General features: G+C 33.8%; 1 protein-coding gene across 1 annotated transcript; it reads left to right on the top strand.

Moving 5' to 3' along the window:
* The first annotated feature begins 15,645 nt into the window (after window positions 1–15,645).
* On the top strand, window positions 15,646–16,140 carry LOC137400499 (uncharacterized). Its single transcript, XM_068086825.1, has one exon. It carries the CDS (start codon window positions 15,646–15,648, stop codon window positions 16,138–16,140), a length of 495 nt encoding a protein of 164 aa, XP_067942926.1.
* The last annotated feature ends 864 nt before the right edge of the window (window positions 16,141–17,004 follow it).

Here is a 17,004-nt window from a genome sequence, read left to right as displayed (position 1 = left end):
TAGTTTGGTTTTTCACTTTTCTGTATGACATTAAACATCTGTTATGATGTTTCAAAGATTCAAATAATTCTATTAGCTTGTAGTGATAGTGAATTGGCAAAGCCCAGAAGATTTGTGATGCCACACACGAGAGTAGACAAATCAATCTCTTCACACCTTGCTATGACAGAGAAATTTTTAAGTATGATACAAACAATGCAGTAGTGACTAACATTTTAATAAACGAGATTTGTAGCAGCCCAGTCGGTGACTGCAATCTTCAGTAGTAACACTTGAGGGAAAGAGAGTTAGAGTACTATGAGATGATTTTTAGCAGTGCTGATAATTAGAGACACCTTACAAGGGATGCATGCACCAATCTTAGATAGTGAGTTACAAAAGCTGTAAAGATCTACACTTATTAAAAAGGTAGTCAGTAGCAGTAGTAAGTTTTTGCTTTTGTATGTCTAAGAATGGTCTGCCATCATTCTAGCTATTCCTTCAGGTACTGATAAATTTTTCATTTCATTGCAAATATCTACAAAGAATTGGCATGTCATTGCCAACCAAAATGAGTTATAAATTAGGAATAAATGGCTCTCATCATTTCAATTAAAATGCATTGAGCAGCCCACTCTTGCGGTATGCTAGAAAGCCTGAATGTTCTAGAAGTATTTTAACAAAACTTGAAGTCTCGTGGCACACTCAGTGACCCGCACCAATCTGATTTAGTTTTCAACCTCCTCTCCATCTTTTTTTGCCTGTCGGGTGGGTATTATTTAGAGAGGCAAGTTTTAAATAAATACTTTACGCATGATAAACAATAGATATTGATTTGTATAAAAATTCTACCTTTAAAGTAAACATATTTTCAAAGGTAAAACATTTCAATGACCATTAATTTTATCTTAATTTGCAAAACTCAGTATCACTAGTTCCAAATTTAAATTTCACACTTAGACCTGTTATGCTGCAAACCAATTTAGAACATATTTTATTAATGATTAGCGGAGTTCTGCCGTTGCATGGGTATTAAAATCAGCTTATAAACAGTGCCAGGTAATGTAGTTGCCTGCAACTTGCCATTAGCCTGACACATTGACAATGGCTAAGTTGAGCAAGCTAGTAATTTAAACTTATCAATAAGAGTTGTGAGAGCAAGCTTTAGTGATGTTGTGCTGCAACATAATGTGAAGCGTATTTTAACCTAGATAATCACTCATATCTCATAATCACTCAATCATATCTCATATCTCATATCACTCATATCTCATAATCACTCAATCACTAGATAATCACTCAATCATATAATCTGGCGAAGCTTAATTAGTAAGATATTTGCCTGGTGATTGGGAGGCTGCGAGTTCAAATCCAGCAGAACGCAAACTTTTAATTCCAATATTTTAATAGCTACAGCTGGACAAACCAAAGTACACACAAACTGAGATTATTATATATAAATTACCAAAATTACCCAGAAGAACTTTTGGTATAAAAATCTTCAAGGAGTAGCACATTTGTAAATTATGACACTGCTACATTTTAAAGAACGCAATCAGTTCGCTAGCAGTACCAAAAGAAATAACAGATTTTGTTTTTGAAGTAAAACTTGCATTTTTAAGGATACTTAGCATCATACTAGAATTGCACATACCTTTTAACGAGTGTATTTTTTCTAGTATTTTACTTAGTGTACATGTATATGGAAATTTTTTGACAAATAATTCATCTATCACCAGCATCAAGAATTTTGAATTTGATGTCGCATGATTGTTACTAAGTACTAAAGTTTTGCTGCTAAGTTAGCTACATTTTTTGTTTTATAGGCCATTTTAGTTATAATATGTTTAGCAATACTTATACGTGTGCTGTTATAATTAGTTTAGCTGTATCAGATCTTACCTTTGCAACTCATTGCACAAGAGACTAAATATCTTCAGACATGAATCTGAAGCAACTATTGACCATGTAAGGAACATAGGGGGGTCATTGCTAACAAGTTAAATATGCAAACAAATGAAATGATTACCATTCAGGAGTAATCAAAGTAATTATCTTATCTTCAAGTTGAGGTTTCAACTGCGGTTTTTTAAAATACCGATTTTATAACTAGAAATGTTTCAATATATTGCTTTATTTTGGGAGACTTCTAAATTTGGTTAAAAAATAACTACCAGTCTGTGCAGCCTTATTCTGGTTGGTTTGGTGCTAATTACCTTCATTAGAATGTCATCTTGCAGTATCAGGTACCTTTGAAATATAACTATGATGTGCTTTTTGGCAAACTCATATAATGATGCCACTAGTGGACTGCATACAGTTTCATCATTGGACACTAACCTACACCTTTACCTAGCAGAAAATGTACATCAGCATTTAATGAATAATAAATCTTGCCAAAGCTCAAAATAACTTGATATACTAGATAACACCAAGCGCTTCTATCAACAAAAATGTTGGCACTTCCACATGCATGTCAACTTTGATAAATTAGCCGTCTCATTTCACAAATGCTTTTGGGCACAGGCCATCAAGCCTTCAAATGAGGCCAATAATAATTTTTACATTTGGAACCAAACATAACCATGATTTATAGGTTCACCTGCTTTTTGTGATATATGCCATCAATCTCTTTAGTACTCTGCCAAAATTGTTAATAGAAAATGCAGTCATTATTCATAAAGTATCACAGCCAATGTAATGCGCCACATGTCATAATAATGAATATGGATTTAGCTTGATATTCAAATTAAATTACGTTTTTTAAGCTGAGGTGTGAGCAATCTCTCAAAGACCAGCATAAAGCAAAAAGAAGCTGAGTTTGTGTTTTAGCAGCCATGTTGTACAAACAGTATCTTTGCAATCTTGGCTGGACATGTCTGAGTTGTGTGGTAAAAAACCTCATCGACTGAAAACATGCACATTTTCAGAGAACATTTTATGATTTGATGTTCCAACCAAACCTTTTGTTTGCATGTCTAAACCACTACCGAACAAGCTCATATATATTTAATTTGTCAGCTCTGCACCAACCTGTTTTGATTTGTGATTCCAAAATTGCTTCCTTGGAATTGAGTATTACGATTGAGGTTGTAAAAATCTGAACTTTCATCACGGGGCCATACTTTTTTGCCATCTCATAGAAATCATTGTGGATGTTTGTAGGATTCAGAGAGAGTACATTCCCCAGCAGTGGCAATCCTGAAGGTCCTGGTATCTTTCTTAAAGGATTCTGTCCACAATTAAGAATTATTATAGTACAAACTAGTCAGAAAATTTATTCAAGAGTTGCTTGACATCAAAACTTTGTACCTATTTGGGTTTATATATGCATACTAGCTAAATGTCCTGCTTTGCATGAGTAATAAAAGCAGCTTATAAACATTACCTACATTACCTTACCTACTAAATTACCTTTACACTAAATTACCTGCAGCTGTTTATAAGCTAATTTTCTTACCCTTGCAATGCCAGGCTTCCACCTAGGGAGGTCACCCCGTAGTTGCTACATGTGATGCAACATCATTATGCATATTTTAGCTATGAGTGAATAATGTAATGAATATCTTCACCATTACTGATCACTATGTTCAGTTGAATGCACAGTTTAATCGATAAGCTTGATGCCTCCAAAACTTGAGGTAAGGAATTCAAATCCTCTGCAAAGCGGATTTTTCCTTGCTAAAACTTTGTCCCTATGATCGGACAGACGGAAAACGAGATTTTTATGTGTATATATATGTATTTTTGCACAAAAAATTAATTTTATTTAACACATACAACATTAAGTATTTTAACTTTTATTCGGAGCTGTTTATTTATAGATTTGAATATTTGTAGACATATGTCATTACCACACCACCCTACAAGTAAATTATTACAAGTTATTTTTTTTAAGGCATTAGCTTATGTGTACCCTTTTAGAATACATGTATTTAACCAAATAATTTAAAATAAAAACTATAACTGAATATGGAAGTATTTTGTAATTGAAATTTTATTAAAACATATCTGAAAAAATGGTTGGAAAATAAATTAATAGCAATAATAACAACCGATAATAATAATAATAATAATAATAACCAAAGGATGGAAACAAACTAATGTGAACGAACAGCTTCTCGTAATGTTATGCTATGACCCGCGCCATACGTAAAGCAGTTAGGTATTGCTCTGATATAATGCCTTATATTGGCAGACTAGCAATTTGACTTCCATAGTCTAGTGGGCTAAGCATAAGACTTGTGAACGGCTTGGTCCGAGATCGAATCCTCTGCGGTACGGAATATTTCTTTCAAGATTTTAAGATCTATTGCCGGATTTCCGACACACGGACTTTGAGAAATATATATAGATAAGATATATACTGAAAGAAAACACAAAACCTTCACCTCAAATAACCTGAACCTCTTGAACTACATTGAGGATGAACGTATGGCAGAGAGTTTTGGTAGATGGATCAGCTTTCAGAGAGTCACGTTTTAGAACTATTGGCAGTGCTTTAAATTAAAACTTGATGAAGAATTTTAAACTATTAAAGCAACAAAAATTCGACAATTCCAAAAAATATTAGTACAGTAATTAAATCAGGTTCTGAAAATTCTAAAATAATGCAAATAGAAGAATGCTAAAAACTAAGAAGTAATAAAAGTGTACAAAATTTAATACTGAACAGATGGCAAGACGGATCTTATTTTAAAAAACGTAAGAAAGAAATGTCGTTTAATTCAGGCAGTACATAAGTACTGTTCTCTTTGATAGACTACTAGGCATTTACTATACTAGTGACTTTCTTCTTGTTACGGCTATCAACAATTGCAATTAACTTTTACAAGTTTCTAACTCAGTTTACACGTCTAGCTGCACAAACCACAGTTTTTTAACATCTTACATTATTTGATATGAAAAATCATCAAACCATAAAGCATTCATAGCTTTAGCTCAAATCAATACATCCTCACATTTTAAGTGACTGCAGGCTACAAAAATCATGTAAATTGTGCTAAATTAAAGTTTCTCACCTTCAGCCACTTGAACATCAGGTAAGTTATCAGGAGTGTCATAATTGTTAGCAAGGCAATCGTTAAAATCTTGTTTAACTCCATGTTGACCAGTGTGCAGTCTACACCCGTCTGCTGTTTACAATGTATATCCTAAATTAATATTGATAGGTAAAGTACTACAAACAGTTTATTTTTTCCGCTTCATTGCACACGCATGCTATAGGGTGTTGTTTACATGCCCCAATCTCCAATCCTAAAAGTAGAGCTTTTTTGGTAAGTCTTCTTGCGTCACAATTTTTTAATGAACTTTACAATTTCATTTTACCATAAAATGTTATATGATATACAGCAGCTTACATGTAGTTGAAAACTTAACTAGCTCATAGCCAATTATTACTTGTTGTTTGAAAAGTAATTTTAGTGATTCATCTACAAAGAGTAGGAAACACACAAATGATTAACATTTTTGCATCAATTAAAAACCGCATTTATAAAAGCTTAGAAAACTAATACATATATAAGAAAAATTACTTTATTGCATTATTCAAGCTAATAAAGATATGAGATAATATCAAGTGCTTTGGATCTACAGTAATATAAAAATATAAATTAAGTTTATACTTAAAGCTATTATGGTAGTTTGTAATAACATTAGAAAAACCTGCGATACCTGATGGTAGTTGTACAGAGTTATAGACAAAAACCTTGTTTGACATAAGAGGCGCAACTATAACTAGAAAAATACACAAAACTTTAACAGACAGTAAAATATATGAAATTATGCTTTTCTAAAAAATCTAGTAAACAACTTCTTTTGGTATGAGTACTTTTAGTTTAGTCCGCAACATCAATAGATCTTTTAACGCAATCCACAAGTACATATCATTCTATGTGTTTAAGAAAATATAGAACAATGATGTTTTTAACATACACTTCACATAAACATTAGTGTTCATAGTTGCCATTCCCAAATTCCAACTTGTTACTGAGCAAACCAAAATGTACTGAGCTTATCAAACCATATGTAAACGAGTCAACCTAAGTGAAAATTCTTTTGGATAAACTGTTTTTAAAAAGTTAATCCTTTTTTACACTCTGTTTCTTTTTTACTAACACTTATGTTAGTGTTTTCAACTATGGTTCTACCTTACCTATGTGTATATTGTAGTTTTCGAACATTATTTGTCTCTTCTGTCTTTTTTTCTCTATTTTTCTTCTAGCTCACTCCAGCTACTTGAAAATACTTTTTGATTTAAATAAAGTCCAGGAGTCTTAAAAGCATTCAGCTGTATTCTTTGTGTAACTTGGATTTGAAAAAGCAAGAAAAATCCTCTTTTGAAACCCATGGTTAGAATAAACTTCCAATTAAAGTTCAATTAGCCATTCAGTGAAGCAACACAAATTTAACGTAGCAAATAGATAAACCATAAAATTTCAGTTTAAAGTACTTTTTCGTTTCCTAATAAATGATGGTTCAGCTTTAACCAGACGTAAAGCTATAACTACTGTTATAAAAAAATACCACTATTAGTTTTATCGAACATGAACATTCCACATCTATTTCATGTTTTTAAACGTAATCTTTGGTGTAGAAAAATACTTTATTTGTTAAGGGGAAGCCTATTTCTAGCTCTATTATTAAAATCTTTGTTTTTGCAAAAAGATTTCATAATTCTTTGCACTCAAGTTTGCTGCTATTAATACTGGTTGACTGCCAGTATGTCTCAAAATTAATATCGACAAAATGCGCTTTGTTCAACAACATTGCAGTTAAAATGCACAGCAAGAAAAGACATTTCCAGATTTTCCCAAAAAGGATGTCAATAGTTGTACATATTTTTATAGATGCCAAATATATGGTCTCATCAGCATACAGCATCTTTAAATCATTTGTATTATTTATCTGAGGCAATACTTAAAGCTATATTATTATATTATTATTATGTTCTAAAATTCACTGGCAAATACAAAACAAAAGGACTCATAACCCTGCAATTTGAATGCAGTAATTGATGTCATAACAAGTCAGACAAATAGGAAGTTTGACTATTGATGTCATTTTTCTAAAAATAACTTTTTTCTCAGTTTTTAACTGTAATCAATTTTTATCAAAAACAACAACAAAATCTCGAATAGTTGAAATGTATTTATGTCATTTAATGAAATCTTTAAAATTTTGCTGTGAGTGACTTTTTAAGAACTTATTGTGCTGTTGACTGTTGTGTGGTACACTCTTAGCTAGGTTCTCAACATCATTGAATTATTTTATCAAAACTCTCACAGAATCTGTTTCATGCTTTAATAATACGCTGAACATAAATTCCTGTGAAATGCCATATAAACATAAATGTTGCATTTCAGTTATTTAAAATAGGAACTGGTCAAGAAATTAATGAACCTACAAATGAAATGATTGACCCAAGTACAAAGTTTCTCTATCAAACTACTTCAGCAAAGACTATTTACTCATGCACTCTGTCTCCCTTCTTTATTCAAACTCTTGCTATATTTAAAAAATTATAATTAAATAAAACAAATTAAAATAAATAAATTATATTTTTTTTGAACAACGTGTTTAATTTTCTAGTCAACTCACATATATTTTGCTTATTTGGTCTTTTTTTGTAGTCATCATATATGTGCAAATATGATGTGACATCATATGTACATAAAATCACCCAAACAATTGGTTTCTATGTATATCTGCAGCTTAGCTATTACATGTTCCAAATACTCATCACCCAAAATTGATCTCAAAAGACCTCAAGGTCTGAACTATTATTAAAAACTTTATTAGCTAGATTGGTCAAAAACTGCTTGCTTGCTGATGACTACAAATAAGATTTTTTTAATAGTGAAAAGCGTATGAGATGATAAATAGATAAGAGATCATGCATTGGAATTACTACTACAATCTTTAGAGCAAATTAGAGCAAACTACAACGGAGGTTTGATTTCTCACTTTTTTGCATGTTTTGTTTTTCTGTTCAAAAAATTAAAAATTAAGGAGTAACAGTGATTATGTCAAAGTGGTTGAGCTGATTAAGTTATAAATTCAAATGTGACCAAAAAGTAAAATTATAACATGACTTCCTAATCTGACATTAGTTTCATGTGTCTGACACTCGTAATAAAATTTGACTTGCACACTGTAAACTTCACTATAAGGAGTTATCGATAGTTTAAAATAAAATCGCTATAGAAATAAGTTAATAAACAAATTCTCAAACAAATGGAAATTGCTTTAGCGCCGTTTAATAACTATTTGCAAAATACATCATAAAAAACTTAACATTACCCAAAAAGGACTAATTTTAATTTTGAAATGTAGATCAATTTAACGTCTGCTTTTATTCTTGGCAAAAAATCAACATAACTTTTTGCTAAGTTTTATTTAACAGACACTAAAAACTTTTTTTTAAAATTTGACTACATATTTTGACTATATATAAATATATAAATCTCAAGGATTGTATTTTGTTTATTTTTTGTCTGTCTGTGTGTCCAGTCTTAGCCACAAAGTTTTAGGAAGGAATAATCTGCTGTGCACTGGATTTAAATTCACAACCTCCAGTTCTGCAGACAGACATTTATCCGATACACTAAACTGTTCAATAGCTATACTGTGGGATAAATTGTGTACACACTCATTACACATGCCAATCTTTCATTACATCACGCTTAACACTCTATCGCGCCAACTGAACATTTCAGCTGGCGTTATGCTAAAATTGTTGACCAAAAGAAAAATGCTTAAACACACATGGGCAGCAAGACTGTTGCAATCAGTATGGAGCGGTAGTAGGCATTGCAGCCTGTACAGTATGAATTACAAAGAAATAAACAGATTATACAAAAATGAAACCAGTACATACAATAAACAAACAGTTTTGTCTAAAATTTAGAATGGTTGATGTCCTATATGTTGATAGAAAAGAAATTTTTTGTGCAACAAGTTTTTTATTATTCATGCAACGCCCGGGCATTTAGCCAGTATAGAGTATATCCAACATATATGCATATCGATATTTTATAATCCGTTGCAATTTTTTACTCTGTATTGTTTTGCTTTTGTAAGTAAGCATTTTTAATGCATTGTATTATGTTAGTTCTAGTTAGTGACATTGTGTAGTGTAGCACATTCTACTTATTACCACAACTTCAAGCTTTACCTATAGCCTCAAGTTTTTCAGCGTTTATGTGATTCCTCCTTTCTTTACCAACAACCTTCCTCAACAGTTTAACCTTCAATCTCTACTGCTACACCAACAGCAAGATTGCTTGCATTACTCCATACAAGACCTTCTTTCTTATCAAGCACAGACCCCCCCCCCTTATGAGATCTCTCTTTTTCTGTAATGCTTTAGTTTCAAACAACATACATGTAGTTTTGCCACAATCAAGAATGTGGTAATCCCAATCTCAAACTAGTCTGCTTTTTCATGAATCTACAAGCTACTCCCAGCCATCCACCTACTGAATAATACTTTATAAGAATACAGACAGAAAACAACTCACACTTTGTCAGAACCAAGTCGATATCATCAATATTATTGTGACGACCCCATACCATTAAATCATTCTGATTTTTTCCCCAAAAAGACCAAGCACTCAGACTCCCTGATTTTCTCAAGTTTCTTTGTCACTAACCCATAACTTAACGGATGATTTTCAACATCTACATAATTTTTATCTACACAATAGTCTGTGCCCTCTGCAACCTTGAGATCTGTTGACAACATTTTTTGAGTATCTTTGACACGAGCTTTGGAGCTACATTTTGGCCAAAACCCAATCTTGTCATTACATAAAGCTTGCCGCTATGTCGAACTGCCTGGAACTTAAGGAACTTATCATTAACGTACAGCTGCAAATACGCCTTCTTTAGATTGATCATATGACTGTTTGAACTGAGTCTTGCCAGTCATGAAGCATTTTCTGACAAACAGCTACATCTGCTCCTGGATTGCTATTAATGTGCCAAGTCAACTCCTTTCCATAGTCTAACACAGGCTCTTTCCTCTCCGTATTTGGCTGTAAAGCAGCCATCATGGGTATAACTCCTCTATAACCTCCTCATGTACTGACTTGTCATACTCAACTAACCAGCCATACTCAATCCATGACTCAACCTCCTTCTCATATTCTGGCTTATACTTGATGCTAATCTCATACTCGCCACACTGGTTTGCCAGAACAGGCTCCCCTCTTTTCCACTTCCAAACAACTTTTTAATGCTTGCCATCAAAACATGCATTGGAATCATTACTATCAAATTTCAAATTTAGACTCGAAGATACGCAAGCAGACATGACAAATGAAATTTTCACACTTTGATTTAAACTTCTAAAATAAGGAATACCTAATTGACTCATAGAGACACCTCCTAAGCCTTTCACTGCTTCCATACCTATGATAGCTTAGAATTCACAAACCAATGATGGTGACACAAAGCAGCGCAACTTTACAGAGCCACTCCTTGTCTGCATGAACAGATCAACTTCACATTCACAAACATTAGCTATACCATTCAACATTATTACAGTATGTGGCACAAAGTTATGATTAGCCCTTAAGGCATAGCTATTTTTGATTTTACTACTCTGAGCTGGTAACCTGTATCAAACAGAAAGAGCGACAGGGAACACTATTGACATAAATGTTTGTTAAGGGTAACTGTGCCTGTTGTGTTGAGGGCATTTATCTGATGCATATACCTTCCCGTTGCCATTTCCTGCTTTGTTTGGACACTTATTAGCCAAATAATCAAGAGAATTACATCAAAACATTGTCTGACTCACCGACTTTGAATACAAACAGACCTATCTGTCTGTTTGTTATTACTACAATCAAGAGCAGCATGACCATATTTTGAACACACAAAACATTGAAGAGACTTTACCTGAATAGCACCTACACACGCCAAAGTGTCATTGCCTTCCCTAAACGCAAGCATGCACGCGCTTTACTGACCCACTCAGCTAGCTCAAGTTTATCAACATTGACAGTAGATTTGAGCTGCATTGCAACATCAGCTGGCAGACCAGACATAAATTTTCCCCTTATCACAGGTTACCCATTAATCATTTGACCCTTCAGAGCATTTGGCCTTCTGATTTCAGCTAAATAAACGTTATTTGGTTCATTTTCTAACAATACTCTAATTTTGAGTTGTTCGCATGATATAAAAGATCAATGTTAAAGGCCGTGCACAACTTCACTTTTGAACTTTCTAAATCATCATTCCCTTGAGCACTCAATTGCTGGTAAACTGCAAAAGCTGACTCAAAAAACAATAGAAGAAACTTTGGCAAGTTAGTGACCCCCTAAAGCTTTGTAACAAACTCCAATTTTTTTAGTCACACATAAAACTCACTGCTAGTCTTTTGATCCTCATAGCTCTTCTCTATCTCAAAAAACCAAATACCCTTTGCTAATGCCATGTTGCCAAAATAGTTTGTAGAATGAAGCAAGATCAAAATGAGTGATAATTCCCAGTTTGTATTGCAAAAGAACAAGAGCACAGAACAATCAGCTCAACTCAACGTATGCATAAAAACACTAACTACTAGAGGTGGAACGAGACAGGTTTTTTAAGTTCGAGACGAGACTCGAGACACTGTCTTGTAAAAATTCGAGACTCGAGACAGTAAAATAATGAGCATTTGGTGATGATTTCACCACACAAGAACTAGCTACTTGGTATATATAAAATTAATAAAACTATTTTTAAATTGAATTTTCACCTGGTGTAAACGATTTAAATACAACATTTTAATAGTCATATGCATGTAGTTTTTGTAAACAAAAGTGACACAAACAGCTCTAAAATACCGAAGTTATATATTCTAAGAATTTTGAGCTTGATTGATCATAATTATTATAAACATATTGCTTTTTACATGTATATTTTTACCATCTATTGAATAGTTCTTACTCTTTAATGTATTGTGTAATGAAACCGATAGCCGTCGCTCTACAAAGAAATACCGCAACTAAAAGAACACACGATAACACTTTCATTCTTATCGTTTCATTAATGTTAAGTTTTGTTTGTGTATTAACTGTAGTATGTGAATTATATTTAAATTGTACTCATGAAATTATATTAATTACTGTATACATGTATATTCTTATATTGAGCTAACAAAACGTCATTGTTAACCGAACACGGACTATGGTCGACACGGCCTTTCGTTCGTTTCTCCGTGTCCTGCAGGTTTTACCCGCGATTGGTAGTATATACGTAAAAGATGCCCGAATTTTATGAAGGGCAGTTGGTGTTTAGACACGATACGATAAAATACAGACATTTTACCCGCAAAAGTCTTATTTATTAAATTGGATTATCCGAAGAGTAATTAGATACGACCCGGTATCTGTTTTAAGGACACAGAACCGAACTAAAATATAACAGGGCCGTTGTCCGGACTACATCATTAGACTCAGTGGCCAACATAATCAATAGCAACAGGTAGTAACGGACCGGGTATAACTTTAAAGGCAGTTGCCCGTAATCCATTACAATATATGGAGTTGTTGCTACCGCAAGAAGCCATGTTTTAACAACCGTGTGCAGGCGCTTTAGTTATATTTCCTGTCTCGAGTTTGGCAATAGTTAAGTCAAGACGAGACCGATACGAGACAGGTCGATACTCGAGACGTTTCGTGTCTCGTTCCATCTCTACAATTGTGTATGTGAGGTCTACTGCTTCTCACTTTGCCATTATATAGACTCAGGCTTGACGCTTTGAATTACGTTAAGCACAACGTACACTAGTTAGTAGAGATGGAACGAGACACGAGACGTCTCGAGTATCGACCTGTCTCGTCTCGTATCGGTCTCGTCTCAACTTAACTATTGCCAAACTCGAGACAGGAAATATAACTAAAGCGCCTGCGCACGGTTGTTAAAACATGGCTTCTTGCGGTAGCAACAACTACATATATTGTAATGGATTACGGGCAACTGCCTTTAAAGTTATACCCGGTCCGTTACTACCTGTTGCTATTGATTATGTTGGCCACTGAGTCTAGTGATGTAGTCCGGACAACGGCCCTGTTATATTTTAGTTGGGTTCTGTGTCCTTAAAACAGATACCGGGTCGTATCTAATTACTCTTCGGATAATCCAATTTAATAAATATGACTTTTGCGGGTAAAATGTCTGTATTTTATCGTATCGTGTCTAAACACCAACTGCCCTTCATAAAATTCGGGCATTTTTTACGTATATACTACCAATCGCGGGTAAAACCTGCAGGACACGGAGAAACGAACGAAAGGCCATGTCGACCATAGTCCGTGTTCGGTTAACAATGACGTTTTGTTAGCTCAATATAAGAATATACATGTATACAGTAATTAATATAATTTCATGAGTACAATTTAAATATAATTCACATACTACAGTTAATACACAAACAAAACTTAACATTAATGAAACGATAAGAATGAAAGTGTTATCGTGTGTTCTTTTAGTTGCAGTATTTCTTTGTAGAGCGACGGCTATCGGTTTCATTACACAATACATTAAAAAGTAAAAACTATTCAATAGATGGTAAAAATATACATGTAAAAAGCAATATGTTTATAATAATTATGATCAATCAAGCTCAAAATTCTTAGAATATATAACTTCGGTATTTTAGAGCTGTTTGTGTCACTTTTGTTTACAAAAACTACATGCATATCACTATTAAATTGTTGTATTTAAATCGTTTACACCAGGTGAAAATTCAATTTAAAAATAGTTTTATTAATTTTATATATACCAAGTAGCTAGTACTTGTGTAGTGAAATCATCACCAAATGCTCATTGTTTTACTGTCTTGAGTCTCGAATTTTTACAAGACAGTGTCTCGAGTCTCGTCTCGAACTTAAAAAACCTGTCTCGTTCCATCTCTACACAAATGTAAAAAGTTGTTAAGTGTACTATATAAAATATTCTACAGGCATGACAGGAAACTATTTTCTTAGTTTACCAAGTGGCGCTTTGTACCATGGTCTACGCTTTGGCTTTCTTAGTTTAGAATGCCAATCTAAGAATTGTAGTTCTGACAAGCAGCCAGTAAAGCTCTGTTAATTTAGTAGCAAAAAAGGCCAGGAGTATACCACATTTATGATAGAGCTAATGCAATATAAGAGAGTAAAGAAAAACAGAATAAAATTAGCACTACTGTAAATGGTTTACTTACTATATTAGGTCAAAAGTGAATGTTATGTTACTGTTCAAATTAATGACACTGCTAGGTTCAACCTTAGACTGCTGATAGTAGACTCTGATAAAGACTCCAATTTATTTGGTCTTGGTTAGAGTGATGCTACTAGGCTATCAAATTAGGGTCTTTGCTGCTTTCAATCATTCAAGGTTATCTGATGATGCTACTGCTATTCCATTTAGTACACAAAAATTAGTTGTGTTCTAGAGAAAAGAATTGTTGAAATAGTACACTCATGTATTCAAAATTGGGTATAGGGCGTTCCAAATCTCTGAAGGTTGTTGTTCACCTTTAACTCGATGCTCATCAATGCTTTTCTAAGCCACATGATATACCATGCATTTTTGTGAGGCAACCAAAAAGAAGCTAAATCCTTTAGTGGCAAAAAGAGTGCTAGAGAATTAATTTCATTGAATGAAAAGTGCAAACCTGCAGAGATGACAAATGGCTTATTCAAACCAAATCAATTGACAAACTCCTGCCTAGAGCAAAGATGAACTGACTGAGAAGCAGCATAGTCAAATGTGTTTGTTTAAGCTCGATTTGGCTGATATATATTTATAGTTAAAACTAGATGAGGCTGTAAAATTGAAGTGTAATCAATACTCCAATTGGTCTATACATTTATAACAGGATGTGTTTTGAGGCGGCATCCCAACCCAGTTTCAGCGTTGCGTAGTCTCCCTTAGGCTTGCTCTGCCTGGAATTGCGGCATACCTTGATGATGTAATTGCCACTGGTCACAGGAAAAGAGCAAACGGACGATTTCAAAAACTCCTTGTTAAGCTCCAGGGTCATAGTTTCTGTGTCAGGTTTGAAAAATGTAAGATTTTCAAGGATTCAGTGAAATATTTAGACCACCTCAAAAACAACGATGGTGAACACCTGTCAGAAAATTGTAGTGCTACACTGAAAAATTTCATAAGCCCTAAAAATGTCTTTCAGCTTTAAGCATTTTTTGAAAAAATTACCTATTCGGGTCTGTTCATTTCTAGCATGGCTAAAATTGCAGCACTGTGTTACAACTTACTCAAGAATAATGTAAAGTTTGAGTTGACAGAAGACTGTCAAAAACTTTTGGCCCTATTGAAATAAGTGTTTACAAACGCCAACTATTTATCGAACTAAAATAGCTCAAAAACTCTCATTCTTGCACAGATGCCTATTTCTATGACATAGGTGCGATCTTGTCACAGCAAACATCTGATGAAAAAACTCTTTGGGCTTGTACACCTAAAATTCTCACATCAGCAAAAAAGAATGCATTCAAAACTCTATCAATTTTGTCAACCGAATATTCAAACTAACAATTATACAGGACATCACTAAGTATATAAGTATACAAGTATACAAGGCAAATATATATACTAAGGCATATACGGCGCACTAAGTATATAAAGCATCACTATAGGACATCAACTTTTCTCTATGAAAGGCATTTCATGTATTTTATCGAACACAAGCCATTTCCTAGCATATTTTCTCTTGAGAAAACTGTTTCAACCTTAACAGCACAGCAACTGCAACAATGGGCTTTAACTCCCATAAGATTTCAGTATGAAATTAAATATAAGCCACCATCAAAGCATGGTAATGCGAATGGGCTGGCTAAGTTACTACGAGGACTTGACAGCCAACTTGATGCGATAGACCATTTTGATAACCAAAAGGTTTCTCGTATCATTCATGAGGACATGGACTTCTACTCACTGGATTCAGTAGAAATCTGGCAATCTACTCTAGCAGATGAAACTCTTTTGACTGTGACTAAGTGGCTTCAGCACTGCTGCCTACCCTATAAAGCTGATATTCCTGAGCTACTAGTATTCTGGTTGTACACGAATTCCCTGTTTGTACACTATGGCTCAATGCCTCAAGAAATAAACTATATTGTCCCAATACTAGCAGTTCTTGCAACCACTGCCCTAAAAGAGTAACTTTTAAAAATAATTATGATAAAAGCTACAAAGCCCATAAAAGTGATTTGCAAAATAATTATGAGAATAGCCCTAAATGCTACAGTAGCTTATCATGTTAGCAACCTCTGGCTATTGCTGCTTTCTTTTTCTTGGAACAACAGCAAAGTTTAGTGAGTACATGGTTATAAAAAAGCTAGTGGACTCAATCTCTGTTAAAGTTCCCCATATTAGGATACATGTAAGATGTTGTTGAGTGATAGGAGACTTCTGCATTATCCTTATCCGGATGCCATGTACGTTATGAGGTTGTGAGTTTTATCAAGAAAGGCATATCCAACACAAGTGTCCGTTGAGCGAATCAAAAAATACTACCAGTTACATGGGTGACACTGAAAAACAGGTGACTACTGCAAAAAAATTCATTTGTAAACATATTAACATGATTAAAATTTTACTTTAAATGCTGGTGTCAGCTGCAATCCAAGGGTTAACCAGTCAGACTGAGCTTGATAGCTTTAACTCAATAGCTTAAGAAAGTACAGTTGGTTGTCCAAATATATAGACATGAGCATGTTACCCTTTACTTTAACAAGTTTTTGTTTAAAACAAACAGCAGTTTTCGTGTACAGAAATAGAAAGAAATCACTATTTAGCTATGTAGACCATGCCAATGGTCAATTTCAAAGCTGTAGTAACATTAGTATATATCTCAAATTTGACGTCAAATTATCAATAATCAGATTGAGAAACCTTAGTCAGCATCACAAGCATTACAAGAATAACAAGATTGACAAAAGTAACAAAAGATGTCACGCATAAGATGTGATTCAGTGCATTCAATCAACACTACAGCATGATAACAAATCTCTGTTTCATAGAACC

Source organism: Watersipora subatra, chromosome 7 (genome assembly GCF_963576615.1).
Source record: "Watersipora subatra chromosome 7, tzWatSuba1.1, whole genome shotgun sequence".
NCBI lineage: Eukaryota > Metazoa > Bryozoa > Gymnolaemata > Cheilostomatida > Watersiporidae > Watersipora > Watersipora subatra.
The sequence above is the reverse complement of the archived record's forward strand: the minus strand, read 5'-3'. Positions and strand labels throughout refer to the sequence as shown.

What these genes read in the sequence shown, in the direction of transcription:
- LOC137400499 (XM_068086825.1), top strand. Translation starts at nt 15,646, where the DNA reads ATGTATTTTATCGAACACAAGCCATTTCCTAGCATATTTTCTCTTGAG.